Consider the following 17,637-nt stretch of genomic DNA (forward strand, 5'->3'; position numbering starts at 1 on the left):
ACTATAATATCGAGGGAGGTCATCCTCTAGATAACGCCAGCCAAATCCAATTAACCACCCGTTTTACTAAGAGGGCGACGTTACATCATGCTTATCGAACGTATGTTTATTGTACACATGTGCAAATGTCTTTGCATTAAACCATGGAGCTATCCTAAGAATTATATCCCATAGCAAAACATTAACACTGGCTTTCGACTCTGCATCACCTGTGTGGTGTATTGAGATTACAGTCAATGCCAGCTTGTGTCATTGCAATCCACCACCATCTAAAAGTCCGTTTTTGTTGTTGTAAAGCTTAACGCCATTTTTCAGCACAAGATAGGCTATCCATGGCGGCCAATATAAATGGTGGAGGAAAGAACCCGGGAAAACCCAGAAAAGAACCGCCGACTCACGAGAACCTACTGATAAACTTTCTCACATAGCAACATTGTCCGAAACCGAGACTCGAATCCACGCAGACAGAGGTGGGATGGCAGTGATCTGTAACGGTGAGCGCTTTAAACCATGTGGCCACTTGGGGCCCCCGTGACAAGTTCGTATGTCATCTCATAATTGATGAATAACTGTATTCTTCTTACGAGTTAATAATTTTCTTCTGGGATATTTACGCAAAACATACACAATACAGACTCCTATTTGGAGGATGAGCCCTTAAATCAACAACGGGATAAGGCCGAAATGGACTTCTGTCTTTTAACGAGTCACTATTGTCAGTCACTATTATAGGGTATATAACCAGATTGTTAAACCACTGTGTCAGCATTATTTAGTAAACACGGTTGCTGACTTCTAAGTTCTATATGTTTTAAAGTCAAATCGTTAAGTGTAAGATAACTTTATGAGAACAACTAAAACTAGTAGCACAGTAGTGTTGCCTACTTGGCCCTTCAACAACAACAAAAAACTCTTTTAAGGAATCTTATTGCAAGAGAGTGTGCTCTAGCGCTAGGGTACCACGAAAGATTTTGTACTGCGGTATACCACGCTATTTCTGAACGTAAGCTCAATACGTACCACGATATACCGCAGTTATATTAGGGACCAACAGTTTGATGTTCTGGGGCAAGGGCCTACTAATTATTTTTTTAAAAAAGGCTGGCAAAATATTGTGCACTGATTGATAGCAAACAGCACCATATTATATCTGGTATATTTTAAATAAAAATGAATTATCTTGAGATAAAGAACAAAAATCGGCTCTAAAGAAACTCGCTTCACTATTCCCGATAATTAAATGATCTGCACCTTAAAGTCGATGGATGCATTTGTCTGTGTTAAGTTTTGTATATTTTGTCATCTTAAAACTGACTAAAATGGAATGATTAAGCTTACACTGTAGCCGACACCCTATAAAAAAAACTACTGACATTAAAGACTTTTCGATGACAAATAGGAAACGTTGACATTGAAACTTACAATTTACTAACTACATTATTAGTTATAATAGGCAGGGAATCGTTGAGTGGGATGCCAACACCCGGGCAAGATATTTAACAGAGAGGATCAGTAAACTTAAAAACACTTAATAAAACGAGAAAATATTTAGGGATTACATAAAAATTCTAGCAGAAAACTATTGCTTTCCTGACAATCTTACGCTGATTGACAGACTTGCAAAATAAATAAATGTGTTTAACATATTAACATACGCTAGAACATTATTACAAAAATAATTTGTACCCCCCCCAAAAAAAAAAAAAAAGTTTCTAAAGTCTGGATTTGGCACCGATATCTTTCGCAACATCCCACCACTTTGGCATACGTGACATGTATCAAACATGTGATTAAATAATCATAAATATAATTATATTTGTAATATTCATAATCAATCTATGACAAAATACAACTGTTTGATTAAAAAAAAATTTTAAAAATTATTTTTTCATGTAAAATGAAAACATGCGGTTTGTATAATAAAATTCGTAAAAAAGATTACTCGGGAATTACGTATATACCTTTCTGACAGAAACTACCTCAGTACCGATACATTGAAAAAGCACCGTGGTACGCACCATTGAAAAATTATCACAGTAAACCGGTATAACCGCAGTACCGTGCACCACAAGTGTTCTCCCACAGGTTCACTATCTTTTTCTATACCTATGAAAGGGCATTTCAGCGTGTATTGATAACGTTATACCCTTAACCAGTCTCAACCTTTTTAGTAATACAATCCGGCACTGTGCTTCTGATTGAACTTAACGAACTGTCATCATATTTCTCTATATAATCCATCTGTGTGTGAATGTTGAGTATTGTTTTTAGTTCTCTGTCTCCAAGATGAAAGAATGGGTATCGGTAGGTTTCACTGAAGCATGTCTGTTTCTAATAGCTTGCCGATAATCGACTCGCAATTACTACTAATTTTGTCAGCCTCTCTGCAGTAGATGTATTTTCTTTGAACATAGAATGGTCTTCTCTTTGGAAGAATCACTGGAATATCTAAAAGCATTTCTACTACGGTGGGATAATACCTCTGTTTATGCCACAGAAGAGTCACCATCAAGCATTTCACCTTCGTTTTCTCTCAGCTTCAGAACGCATCTGCCTATAAACTGTACTACAGTTGTAATATGTGTTTAAGTTTTATTACAAGGCGACTCACATTCCTGTCTGATATGCTATACTTTCCTTTCTGTCAAGGTTACTATAATCATTTATAGAATCTAACAAATTCCAGGAAAAAAAAATCTTGTTGATATCATGGGGGTATATACCGGTTCATCGAAATGAGGTAATAATCATAATTTTACTGTATTTTTAACATTCATAATACCGTCTATATACCCTACATTTGTGTCACCTGTATACCTCAAATTTGTATAAACTGGTTGGAACAGGCTGGTGAGCAATCTCGGGCACAAGCAATCCTATTTTGGTAAGCACCTATACTGGAACAACATATTGCGTATTTCTTGATCTGTAATACATATTTCATGTTCACTGAAGCTGATTTGCATTTTTGACATTATCACGAGTATGTGGTCTTAAAATAAGTATTAGAAAAAGAGTGAGAAGCAAGTTTTGTAGATTCGTCAAATAATTTATTTCCCTTGAAAACAAAGTGAAAATATACTTACGGTATTGCGAATTAAATCCCAAATAATCATACATTTACTAAAATAAGTCATAATGAATAAAATTCTGAATAGTCTTTAATGGCATTCCAAATAGTTTCCAACTCTGAAGGTGTTGATGTGCCTGTAGTGGCGTGTATTCTCTAATGAACTAATATACCAATGTCCCTAGTTGTAATGATGTGCCAACAGTCTTCTCTTGAATCACAGTAATATAATCCGAGGTTGCCTTGTTTGAATTCATTATAATTCCAAGTTAATATCTCTTTCCAAGAATATTATAGAGCACCTTGTATTTCCAGAGAAGAATATTTTGAGCTAAATAATTTCTCCCAGAATCAGAATCTGAATACAATAATAGAAATGATTTCTGCCTAGGTGTTATCGCAGGAATAAATAATGTTTCCAGTAAACAAGATTATAAAGCCCTCTACTTGACCTGCGACACAGTTAGCATTTTCTATATTTTAAAAAAACAAAACATTTTTGATGGAAAATTCCATGCTTGAAGATTCTGTTACTAAAAGTTTAATAAAGAGCATGGTAAACACGGTGTCCTTGACTGAGGAAAAGATAATGTTAACTTGTTTTGATAATGATCCCAATACTAAACCCACGCTCATCGAGAAAACATTAGCTTTGTATTAGTTGTTTACAGAATAAACTGATCAATGATTCTGGTCAGGTAGACAATGAACTTGATTTTGAACAAGGTCAGCTGCAAAATACAATTTTACATAACGAATAGCATATAATGATTTTTTTTTAAAAACGTAACGAATAATGCAAATTCAGTAATCATAAAAATATTTTCCTGAACAGTTTGAAATACCAGTTTTGAAATCTATATAACAGTTGTGAAACTTTATATGAACTTTTTTCATGACATTTTATTTCTTCCCATGTTTTGTTTAGATGTTTGAATCTGCTTGCCTTACAAATGGCCATGCTTTTATCTTTACATACCTGATCTGTTTGTTTTGTCAGTGCCAGACTTTGCAGGTAATTTTATGTGCTAACATTTGGGTTAGACAAATCTTCACAGAAGCTCTTCCATGGCTTCACTCTCTGAGGGGCGCTGTACTTTTCTTTTTACCTCTACTGCCATGGGGATATGGTGATCTTTCCGTCCTCTCTATCCAACGCCAGGACATCTACAACGGCTTCACTCTTTGAGGGGCACTGAACCTGTCTTTTCTTCTCTACTCACTGCTCCGGTGGCCTAGTGGTTAGAGCGTCCGCCTCGGATGCGGGAGGTCGTGGGTTCGATCCCCGGCCGAGTCATACCAAAGACTTTAAAAAAATGGTACTAACAGATGCCTCGCTTGGCGCTCAGCATTAAGAGGTTAGTGTTAGGACTGGTCGGCCCGGTGTCAGGATAATGTGACTGTGTGGGACATCATGCTACATGTCTGCGGCATGATGCCCCAGTGCTAGACATCACTATAAACTGCCTCACTGCAGACATCGTAGTGATATGACTGAAAAATTGTTAAAGTTACGTTTTAAACAAATCCAAACCAAATCTTCTCTACTGCGACGAGTATATTATCTTTTTGTATCTCTCTGTCCAATGTGAAACCCTCTACATGGTCCAGTAGGTTTTCCTGCTCTATTTTTCGTCTCCTATTCAGCGAGTATAAGCACCACGTATGTTATTCTACAGTTTATGTTAGCTTAGAGAGAGAGAGAGAGAGAGAGAGAGGGAGGGGGTAGGGGGTATCGTGATTTATGCATAATTGTTCTTGGACTAGCTGAGTGAAAACATTTATTCTAAAGTAGGCAGTACCTTTAGGATTAGGAAAAATTATTCAAGGACTTGAAAATTTAAGTAATTTAGTCGGATGAAGGTCTTTAGTGATATTCTAGTGTCATGGGATTACCTTGAAGTAAAACTTTTGGATTTAGAACTGAATGTTAAGTAGTACAAGCATGTTAGCGCATATGCATATTATAACCTTCATTCGTAATGCCTTTGGACAGTTTCTGGATTTGTGTGAAATTGATAGTACAATTTAAGATAGTCTAAGACTTTTCATACACTATAATTTATTTGTAATTCTTTCACTTTGCTTGATTTTATATTTTAGGGAAATAAATTGATATTTTAGAAAATTGAATGCTTGTTTGTTTTACCTTGTCCAGTTATTTAAATTTAAGCCCCTAGTCGTAACATTGGCTGATCGTCGCAAGCCACTCGTGACAATTCGCTACGCTCCTGTATCAGCCGTAGTTACCTGTGCTGAGATTTCTTCGTTTTCTTTTCATTAGTACACATAAACAAAATTATGTCATCAACAACACCGTGTAAGAATCTTTTACACACCAGTGAAAGTGTCTGTTTCATTGATCAATAAGTGGCTGTGTTTAAAAGAGAAACTTTGATTAGGTAATTTAAACAGCGTGAAATGGCACGTGTGGTCACAGTGCAAGACAATTTTTCCTTTGCTCGAGGCAAACTTCACACGTTCATATGTTTTACAACCCGATTATTTCCATGCAGGCATAATGGAGATGCTGACTACATGCACGCCCTACTTACCTCCGAAACTGAAGAGCTTGACAACATGCAAAAACTACGCCGATCCAAAACTGAAGATTTGACAACGGACGGAAGTGCTCCAACGAACATGGGCACATGTTCACACTATGAAGAATTTTGCATATAATTACGTTTAAGACATATATTACACTGAGCTTACAAAATCATTACAAAAAGGGGCCATCTATTTGGAATTGTTTTACTAAGATTTTAACATATTTGTGAACCGCAATTAGGTTGGCGTAGGGAACTATACCCAAACTTAGTAAATCGTCAGATGGCAGAGTTCATGCTTAGTTGTGTAAAATACATTCGTAGCGATTGGTTAAGGTTTATGTAGATTTATCAGCACTGGTGGCCACGGGTAATTAAGGAGCATGTCGGATTTTCGCCCGCGGCGATGTTTTTTGTTGTTGTTGTCATTGGATCTCTTATCTACTAATTTGCTGTTTATGTTGAGACTGACTTTCTCTTGTTTCTTTAATTTTTGTAAAATAATCACAAAGATTTAATTTTGACTCATCTTTTTAATGTGACTTGGTCATTTTCAGGGTTGAGGATGGGGTGAGGGGCTTGTTATAATCTGCACTAACAATCGTATTCTCATTACCTTGTCTACTTGCACTCTCAAAAACACACGGGTTTATTTGCCAGTAGGTATCCCGTTCATTCCATATTCGTATACATTGTCATTCAATCTTCCTGTCACCTTTTGATTGACTGCTTACTCTGAATGCTAAATAAGACCGCCAAGACACCAGTATCCGTTCTTTGGTACCCTGTCTTGTGCTGCTATGACGACTATCTGGGTCTGTATCAATAACATTCGATCTCGTCAAATTCTCAAAATAGACTTTTGTTACCATTATTGGAGGTCAGGTGGGTGTCTTTCACTTGATGAAGATGGCTTTGGACCCATACTGCCTTCCACGCTGGCCTTCGCTGCGATCTAGGCAAGCAGCCTCCTGCCGTATAAATCTTCAAATATTACAATGTACGGGACAGGATACATTCATAAATATATTGTTTTCGATTTTTACTTTTAAAAATGATGCAACCGACATGAACTGTTGGTTCTTTTGGTGACTATGGAGGTAAATTTAGTTCGAAAGGTACCCCATATATTTAAACAATGCCTGCCCCGCTGTTAAAAGAACGAAACAAAAACAAACAAACAAAACATTCAATAAAAAATTTAAAACTCTACTTGACAAATCATATTATGTATCAGTGTGTTTAAAAAAACTTGCATTAACAGTGATGTATTGAGTTAGTAAAGAATGCATCAGTACAGTAAGCGTCATTTACAGTCAGATGGTTCAAATTATGCCCTACAAACGCATAAAATGAAGGAGCTTCCGGGGACATTTCCGTTTAGGACACCACCCGGAATTCCATCCCAGATACTTTCAGTCTCATTAAAATCAGATCTCCACTATCCTATCGGACAGCGACCTCTTAGGGGTTGTGTTTTGGTGATCATTGAATTAGCCAATGGCAGTGCAGCATTAACAAATCTGAAATTGAATTAGATCGTTTGACACACATTGGTACTCTTCACCGCACTGCTCATACTCCCAAACGCGAAGATGTAAGACTTCATCTGATTGACTGATAAAATTAGCGATTGTGATAATAACACAGGTCACCAGAACATGACTCCTAGGCGGTAGCTGTCATATCTTCACGTAGGACAATTGAGATCGGATTTTAATGAGAGTGAGAGTCCTTTTACCTACTTCCCACCCCACCCACAGTTCATAGCAACATTTCTGGATCAGCTACTGTCCATTGCCGCCTTCACAACAGCCACTTCGTGATCAAGAGCCACACACAGCGGTTGTCCACAACGTGGTCATCATCCAATTTCCACGGATTCGTGGCCATCTTTTAAAACGATCAAAACAACCTCAATTGTATGTTACGACAAAGAAGTATATCCGTAAATTTTATCCAAATCGGTCTTGACATCAGTCCGAGAGTGTCCTGATTTTGAAGAATGTTCTTGCACAGTTGCAGATTGTTTTCCGACATTTTGTACGTAGCTGTCATTTAGCCATATTACGTCATACGCATATTCAGCTGCAGAATATTGTATTCATCGTTAATTTGTCTATCGATCGGCATTACATTTCTTTGCTGATTTGAAGGAAGCATATGAAACATTTGTTGAAAGAAACATCATTTGGATAGAATGTGTGGTGTATATCGACCTTTACGTTTGTGAAGTATAGAATTACCAACAAACCACAATACCTTATACCTCAGTGCTAGCCAAGAACATTAAATAAAACAGGTCCAGAACACAAGTCATAGTTCCTGGATACCAATACAACATTGGCGCCGGCAGGTGTGTGTGTGTGTGGGGGGGGCACTTGCCCCACCTCCGCCCTGGATTTCACCTTTAAACATGTTTTGGGCAACATCCGTAAAACTTAATTCTACGGGCGCCACTGCAATACAAACTGATTAATTGCACTTCGCTAGCCCATATGAAATACATGGTAATTGACTTAGTTTTGTGGGATATTTTTCCGTGGATATACATGTGCATCCGTGCGAATAACAAACAAATTGGTGTTTAGGTTCAGTTGACCTGTCGCCAGAGATGTAACAGAGCCTACCTCATTATAGCAGTACACTATATCAGTGTCAGTATTTTATGTTGACACTTACCCCATGTGAATTGGTATTAATTTTACTGCATTTACTAATTTTGAAGTTAATCGTAGAAGCTATTAAGAACTGATTTTGTACATGATGTATAGTGACAGTCGGCAAGTTACGGTCTCAGTCCTATCAACTTCAGAAGCACATATAAATCGCTTGAGGCACCACGCCTTTGTCAGCGATGGTATTTGTCAGAGGTCGTTTGATACTGCCACGTTTTAGGAATTGACTGAGATACGGAGATACGTTAAATGCCTCTTAGCCTAGCGTGGCTGAAGTTGCACATAACACAAATTCCTACAGTATATAATGGCCTATAAGATGAGTCCAACTGCGAACTGCAGAGACCCAGATCTGCCGGCTCTGGCAGATCTGGGTCTGTGCAGTTGTTTGGAGAAATCAGTAGAACAAACGACATAGGCCCTGACCTGCGGGTGCATTATGCTATATCAGAATCTTTGTTTGCAGTTTGACTCGACTTATAAGCGAGTATACAGGGTATGTCCTGCTTACCAACATAGACTGCTAAGCTTGTCGTTTAGCTAACATTTCTATCTCATATGTGGTTCGGTCATTGAGGGGGGAGCAATCTCCCAGAGCCTCCTGCATTTGAAATGTTTCAGGGGCATACCTTTAATTAGTCCTACCTGTAAGACCCGACGCTGATATTTATATTGTGGGCGTCAGCACCTCAACAAAATCAAAATGTGCTATGTCTTACATGTAGGACTAACCTTTAATGATCTACCTGTAAAGAAAAAATACCCTTGGAAACGTTTTGGTTGTTTTCGCGCTCACTTTTCTGTTAAGGAGGGGGTGTCTGCTCCCCAACCCCACAGTATTCGCTCCAGAAATTTCAACTCTTTAAAGCATCAACATTTAAAGGTTATCTGTCTGTCTACACAATAATGACTGTAATGATGCTTAATGTGTACTACATGCATGTATGGTTTACTCAGATATACTTAGTTTTATGAGGGCTTTTGAGAGGTATGATCTTTTGGATAAAAATATCTCAGAAAAAAATCGTATTACAAGAAATCTCTTATTCGTTAAGAAAGTGATCTCCAAGAATAATTCAGTGAGATGGTCCAACATGTTGTGAGCTTTTTCATTACACTATTAAGCGTCACATATTTCAGCAAGATAAAAAATATGTCTTAGATGTATTCCGGGCAGTAATTTACAGAAAGAAGTCTTGCATTTTGTTCGCCAGAAATTGAACCAAAAACAAAACTGAAACCCAATCTGTTCGTTTGATATCGGCCATTTCTACGATTGGATTGGCTGCAGGAGTGTCCAAGTCAACGAACGAAGGGGGGAAAACGGTTTGCTCGTTGTTAACAGTTAAATCCACGTTTCGTAAATAGCCAAAGTTATCTGAATGGAAGCTGTATGAAATTCGAGATTCGATTGATTTCAAAGTTGTTATTGGTCACAAATCTTTAACAAAATCTCGAACGGGTCTGATTGCAATATTTATAATTCATATATTAACACACTGACAGTAATAATTCTTGTCATATCATGAAAACTACTTGTGATTAAAACGGAATACTTTCCTGAAGATGATTAAAATGACGATTATGATCAACACCGATGACCACATTTTCAGCGTTGATTATTTTAAATACGATGAAACCGTTGAAACAGATATTACGTTACTGTGGGTTTTTTGGTCATTGTGGTGTAAGAGTGTTGTTATTTTTGTGGTATCGAACAGGAGAAGGCAGACATTCAAGAATATGAGAACAATAACAGTGATACAGCGGAATAGGGTGCTATTGACAGCTCAGGTGACTATTATGACGACGAAAAGATTATTATTGTTATTATTATTATTATTATTATTATTATTATTATTATATCTTGTGTCTTTCAGATCCACGCATCAGGGATTGGCCCCTAATGCCTTCCATAGTTCCGTCCGTTTTAATAACTGCCCTATATTTGGTGTTTGTCCTCGTTATGCCGAGGGTAATGCAGAACAAGCCAGCACTGAACCTTCAGATTCCTATTGTTCTTTATAACTTTGGAATGGTTTTCTTTTCCTTCTACATTTTTGTAGAGGTAACGTATATCTATCTGTCTTTCTGATTGCCAGTTTGTTTGCCAGTCTGTCTTTCTGTCTTTTCATTTGCAAGAATTGATTTCATTAGAAGGAAAACCCCATTCACTTGCACGGAGATTCAGAATGTATGTCCAGTTAATAAGAATTCAAACACATTTCGACATCCTCATTAGAAAATATTTCCAAAATTTTATATTTACCTGAGACCAAGTGGACCATTTATGTTGCAGTTGTCTTTAGAACATATTTTCTTTCCGACACATATAAGTTTAAAAGAGGCTGATTGTTTCCTGTACACAGAGTCTGCGACCGAGGGCAGAATATATACTGTATACAAATAAAAATTTGCGTCATTTTAGTTAGAGGACTTCCATTTCTGTTTGAATTTTTGTCATAATATTCTTGAGTTTGCTTTCTTATCGTCAGAATAATTGATGATGAATGTACATAACATTGCCTATCAGAAATTTTCGGTGTAATATAGCTAAATGTGCATAGTTTGCAAAATTTACCGCTGTTGTTTGTTTGTTTTTTTTTGTTTTTTTTTAGTTTTTGGGGTTTTTTTTGTAATCCTTATACGTTTTGCTCGAATAAATGGAGTTTTCTGTATTGCCTTTGTCCAGTCATCGTTTTGTTCTTTGTAGTATGAAATCAAAGTTAACAAGTTAACATGGAACTTGTAAACAAGCAAAAACCCCGATGCAAGAGAAACTGGCTCAGAAATTATTCTGTGCTGCTGAAAATCAAATATTGTTTATTTTAAAACTTATCGTCATATGACCATTTGATAACATCTGCTGTTCATCATCAATCTACAGTTTTCTTATGCAACGCACTTTACTTTTTCGCGAACTTACTCGTGCCCTCGATATGAATAAATGCTATTTTGGGATGAGGAAATTAGGGGTATATTGCTTAAACTTGTGAATGAGAGAAATTTAAATTGTCATCAACCCCCATCCTTTAAGACAACTGCACACTATAAATGGGGAAACTTTTGAATGAACAAAATTGCTAACAATGCAAAAATAGTCGTTTCGTCAGGCCAAATAAAATGTGTAAAGAATTAAGTGGCGTCAAGTAGCGGCTACAGCTAAACATTGATATTTGCATCTTTTCATTCGTCTGAAAAGAAAGAAATTCCTCGAGACATAGAATATGTTTTTATACACATTTGACCTCATTGTAATGTCCACATTGCTCCATAACGTAAGATCGCTCCGGTGGCCTAGTGGTTAGAGCGTCCGCCTCAGATGCCGGAGGTCGTTGGTTTGATCCCCGGCCGAGTCATACCAAACATTTACATAAATGGTACTGACAGCTGCCTCGCTTGGCGCTCAGCATTAAGAGGTTAATGTTAGGACTGGTCGGCCTGGTGTCAGGATAATGTGACTGGGTGGGACATCATGCTACATGTCTGCGGCATAATGCCCCAGTGCTAGGCATCACTATAAACTCACACTGCATACATCGTAGCGATATGACTGAAAAATTGTTAAAGCTACGTTAAAAATCCAAATCACACACACACACACACACACACACATGACGTAATCGCGTATCCCTATAAATACAGAGAATCGTCGTTTTTTTCTTTTCTATAATAATATATACTTTAAATTGAATTAGACTCAAACTTTGTAGCGTCGTCCTCTTAGTAAGAAGGATGGTTAATTGGATTCGGCTGGCGTTATCTAGAGGATGGTCTCCCTCGATTTTATAGCCCGGTGGGAGTGGATAGATAGAATATCAACGGAGAACTGGGAAAGACTATTGGGAAGAAATAATGCAATACAATCCCCCTTAGACAACAAAATAATTTTTTTAAACCAATAATAATTAATAGCGGCAACTCCAATTCAATCTAAGTTATGTCAACAGAATTTAATAGCAGTGTCTAATTTGGATTTATTTCATCATAATAACGAGTGGCGAAAAGTGCGCAATGTACACGACTAATTGCTTCACCTTCCTCTCGTGACCCGTGTATCACGTCTTCCCATTCTCTACTCTTACTATTTGAACGCTTCATCTCTTCCTGGACCTCCTAGTCCTTTATTCTGAACACGTCATCTTTTTCCGGACTTCCGACATCCGTCTTCGGACTGTCCTGTCTCTCCCAGAAAGCTGTTTCCTTAAAGAACAAAATTACCCCTAAATCTCAATACGTATCGCTTTCTATACGTACATAAAATTTCCTCACTTACGTTACTCATAAGCATAACTAGCTATCCAAATACTGCAGAAATTCTGACCTAATTCGATAGATCATCACTCTCGCTTCACAGCGACCGACCATAAATTAACAAGTGAGCGGTGTATCTGACATTACCTTATCTCTTTACCTACGCTACCACATGCTCGATTACTATCGCATAAAAGTCACATAATTTTAGCTCACAGCAATCCCTAACCTACAAGCTTATTTAAACATAACAAAATCAGATTTAACATGCGATTATTGTTAGCTCACGATAATCAGTATCGTCCTAACAGACAAAGGAAATTATTTGATATAACGTTATGAAATACTACACATATGAAAATTTGGATCGCATGCAATCCGTCAGTTCTATCAATGAACTAGTAACTGTACAATTAAAGAGATAAATTGCATAACAACTCTAGCATCAACAGATTTCCATAAAATTGAATACACGGTACATAATATGGATCCTAGATATATCAAACACATTAAACAATCAATCAGAAATAGAAAATTTCGTAAAAAATTAAACTTGCGTACCGTAAAACATGTCTTCTCTTACAAGACAGCCACCTGGTCCCCTTTTCTTGTTTAACGAGGAAAGCACTATTCTTTTTAGACGTCCTCGGAGCCAAACTTCTCCTCTCAGGAAATTTCGGACTAAAGAGTTTTGACCAAGGTTGTCACTTTAAATTCACATTACTTCCGTACGCCTTACTTTGCTCTGACCAATCGCTTATAGCAGTTCCTAAATTTTTCCTAAGATAATTATTTCTTTTGTCAGATTTTGAATAGCATAGAATCTCTGACCTATGTTGCAATCAATTTCCCTTTGAAAATGACTATTTGACATGGATTCCTATCAAACGGCTATGGTTGGTAGCTCAGATGTTTACTTTCCCGGCGATGGCCGGGTCAAGTCTCAAAGAATCATAGATGTTGGCCTTTCAAGTTTAACACTGACATGGGGGGGTGGGGAGAAAAGAAGAAAGGTCAAAGTGACCCTTCACAAAGTCTTTTCTGGCTTAAATGTGATACAATTTTAATGCTCAATGCATTCAACGTTATGGCTGAATACTATTCAAAATTTGTCACTGTACAAACTTAATTATTACATCCTTTGGCTGGAGGTACAGGACAGCGGATTAAACCTAAAGACTTCGAGCATTAAAAACATTTTCTGTTTTGTTGTCTGAAATTTTAATTTTTTTATTATCTATCCTAATGATTTTTAGTGCAAGGATATTTTCACAGAGACAGAGAAGTGTCATTTTATTCTGTTTACGGTCACCTGCCGTAAGGTCCAGTGAGCTTATAGTTTGGCTCTATGTCCGTCTGACAGTCAGAATTTGCTTGTTACTATTCTGGAGGCCATGTTTTCGATCGATTTTTATCCAACTTTACATCATAAACATTTCTGTTGAGTTCGAGTTTGGTTGAGATCGAATCAGAATATTGAGGTGATCTTGTACCAAATTGGCTGTAATTCACGATTTTGACAATTGAAAATCAGAGGTTTTGGTAACAACAAAAGTTCTTCCCCTGACCCAAACATTAAAAGCACATAAAAATAATACAATTTGAATACAAAATGCATCCATTTAAATTTTATACTTAGCATAATAATGCACTTTGGGAATTAAAGAGCATAACATACAAATATAACAAGTAACACTGTAAGTAGATGAAGTAACATGTTTTGAATTAAGTATGTACAACTGATGAATTGTTACAATATTGAGACAATATTATTATAATCTGTTTTGAGTGGATGAAGAAAATGTAATAAGAGCTGGTGTGGTGCTGGATTCCTATGGAAGCATACCAGGTTCATTTCCCAGGACAAACCATGTTGGTCACCACTTTGTGTTCTTAGGCAAGACACATTATGCTCCTTATCCAACAAAGCAAATGAAAGCCTCCTGGCAAAGCATAATGTGAAAAAAGAGGGGTCAGAATATTGTAAGTGATGATGGTAGAGCTCAGAAATGACCTTTAGGGACAGAAATGTTAAAGTAACCTCGACCCAGCCAAACTGACAAATTATTGTTCATTTCATGGACACCAATAAAGAAGAGATAGTAAAGGAAGAAACACTAGAAAAATGAGTATTATTATTATTATTATATTATTATTATATATATATATATATGTATGTGTGTGTGTGTGTGTGTGTGTGTGTTATTCTACTTTATGCATTTACTTTTCCTGATTGATTGATTTTTCTTCAGTAGAAACATACTTGTAAAATAAATGTGTATTTTTATTTATGCAAAATAAATTTGTATCTTTTCATATTTATTTGAAGAGAATAAATTCAAAAATTTTACTAGATATGAAATTCTTATATGTTTGGAAGCAAGTTTTGTACGTTTGGTGAAACCAAGTTTGACAGTTGCTAATTTAAAGTGCCAGAAACATTTGTGATTTATATGTTATCACATAATTTTGTTCATTATTTTATAGCATTTCAAACATTATTAATCACATATAAGTTGAAATTTATATTTTGAAGTTAAAACTTTTAATTAAAAAGCTCTAATATGTTTTTCTCCTAAAAATAAATTCCAAATTAATTACCAAGTGTAAAAAAATGCATTGCCAAAGCAGAATTTTGAAAACCTCCTGTGCATTATAGTTTCAGTGAAAGCCATTTATAGTTTCATTGTAAACGTATCTGCTAAAGCTCTTGGATGACTTTGATTCTGAGCACAAGACTATGGATATTAATTAATTGGAAAGACTATTTATATATCTATTACAAACCACTACTTCATCTCCAACAATATACATACTCTAGGACAGGGGTGGGCAAACTATGGCCTGCTGGCCGCATGCGGCCCGCCAAGGGCTTTCATGCGGCCTGCCAAGGGTTTTTATGTGGCCTAGGAACAAGTCATCATTCGCACTGACTCTGTTTATGTTACTCTATCAAATAAATGTGCTTCTTTTGAATTTTAAGTTTAAGTTTTCAAATATTAAAAACATATTAACAACTGAAAATTAATTATGATGTTATTTAGAAAAACCTAAAATTATTTTACTTAATGAACTATGCAACAAGGTGTAAATTTGTGTATTCGGCTTTTGCACTGGAAAGTTTGCCCACTTCTGCTCATGGAGTACATGTATAATCAAGATTCCAACCATATCAGTTAAAGTTGTTTGTTCAATTTTGTCCTTTAGCACAAAATTTAGACAGATGAAGAGTGGAGTAGAGCAGAATCTGAAAATGTAAAATGTCTTGAAATGCTTCCACACTGTTAAATATTTACAGATAAAAGCATTGCCATCACTAGTCACTGCAAATACCAGCAACATGTTAAGGCATGATTGTTAACAATTCAGTAAATCTTAACCAAATATAGTCATATCAACCTAATACGAAGTTTGGGAGAGAGTTTACATGGGTTTGTTCCAAAGTAATATACAAGTCTGATAATGAAATGGTCAACTCTTATATTAGCCAAATGAGTGTTATCTTGTTATAATTCTTATTTTTATTGAATAATTTAGCTGAAATGTATGCAATTTTCATTTACAAGATACTGATGGCTGGATGGCTGACAGACTACTCTGTATTTGGTTGTCAGCCGGTAGATTACTCTGACTCAGCCAATGGTTTCAGGGTGAGTACAAGTTTTTTCTTCTTTAGATTTGGTCCATCTGGAATCTCAAGTTCCCTTATAGCATATATCTATCAATAGATGTAATGTTTTTTTCTATGATATTGGTCTGTTATTCTTAGCTAGGCAAAAGCATGTATTGTTAAAATGGCAGTACTAGAATAATAAAATCAGTCAAATTCAGACAGCAAGGGCAATTTGATATTGTACAGCATTATATTATACGTGCTGCTTATCATATTTTTTCATGTTTAATGTGCTCCTTTTTTTTTAAAGGTTTGTAGCATTTTCAGGATTATAGATTTTTTAATTCATGTATTTGCATATTTTTTCAATTGAAATACTGAAGATATAGAAAGTAAAAAAACATGTAAGATTGAATAATTTAGGGAAATAAGTAATTAATGATGCAGTATTTTCTTTTCAGATGGCGAGAGCATGTTGGTTGTTTTTCATTTCAAAATATGTAGAGCTTTCAGACACTGTGAGTATGAAACAGACAATTTTTTTTAATGTATCATTATGGAATTCACAGAAATGAGTAATATTACGGAACTGTTAGTAAACCCAGACGTTTAGATATCATTGAAATAATGACCACTATGAACTATCCATTATGGCTGCCATAGAAACCATGATGGAAATGATGTTATTACAAATAAGGCTGCAATGAAAGCAGCTTAGTGTTGTTCCTGCCAATAAACATTTACAAAATTGGTAATGTGTAAATGAATATGCATGTGGTTAACATTGACACTGGAACAGCCATTTCCAGTTCAACTACTGGTATATATTAAAACATTTTTGGTTAAAAGGATTGTTTAGTAGGATTCTTGTGTTAATTTAGTATTTATAGCATGTATCTATTATTTTCACATTGAGTGTGGCATTGCTAGAAAAGAGCAGTTAATGAGAATTGGTTACAGAGAATTATATCTCTGTTTGTTTTATCAATTGCAAGTATTGAAATATATCTATATTCGCTAAATATACAGCAGGTTCTTTTACTGATAAAGCTAATTAGAAATTTCTGTAATCAACATTATTTGCCTTTAAATAACATGGTTGTTAATACAACCTTTGATTAATATTTAAGAAAAAAAGGTGAACAGTTTTATGTTTTTTTAAGCCACTGCATAGTTTCATGGTCATTGTTGATCCTACACCAGGATCTCATGCATATGTCTAGGAAGTACATCCAAATTCATTAACAATTCTTGTAATCCTGTACTTCTATGTGACAGAAGGAAACAAAATCACTACAATCCAAGGGATGTTACACTGAAATTGTTAGATGTAGTCAACAAGGGCATGTCTTACAAACTGACTTGCCATAATACAAGGTGAAGAAATTACAGCAAGCTAAACAGCTGCAAGTTGAGCGAGGTACAGCATGTACATTATAATAGCTGTTAACTGTTCAGTAAGATTACTGGGTA

General features: G+C 36.0%; 1 protein-coding gene across 2 annotated transcripts in view; it reads left to right on the forward strand.

The window, feature by feature from the left end:
- The window catches only part of LOC149808143 (very long chain fatty acid elongase 7-like), a 40,400-nt gene that overhangs the window by 10,712 nt on the left and 12,051 nt on the right, over positions 1–17,637 (forward strand). For both annotated transcript variants that reach the window (XR_016424080.1, XM_089973828.1), the window contains exons 2-4: positions 10,178–10,365; positions 16,118–16,201; positions 16,626–16,682. Coding sequence is in view for 1 of the 2 variants with exons in the window: in XM_089973828.1 (XP_089829954.1) it covers positions 10,178–10,365; positions 16,118–16,201; positions 16,626–16,682 (329 nt within the window). In the remaining variant the exon portion in view is untranslated. The remainder of the gene's footprint in view (positions 1–10,177; positions 10,366–16,117; positions 16,202–16,625; positions 16,683–17,637) is intronic.

Source organism: Sinohyriopsis cumingii, chromosome 1, assembly GCF_028554795.1.
Source record: "Sinohyriopsis cumingii isolate HCF-2022 chromosome 1, ASM2855479v2, whole genome shotgun sequence".
Classification (NCBI taxonomy): Eukaryota; Metazoa; Mollusca; class Bivalvia; order Unionida; family Unionidae; genus Sinohyriopsis; species Sinohyriopsis cumingii.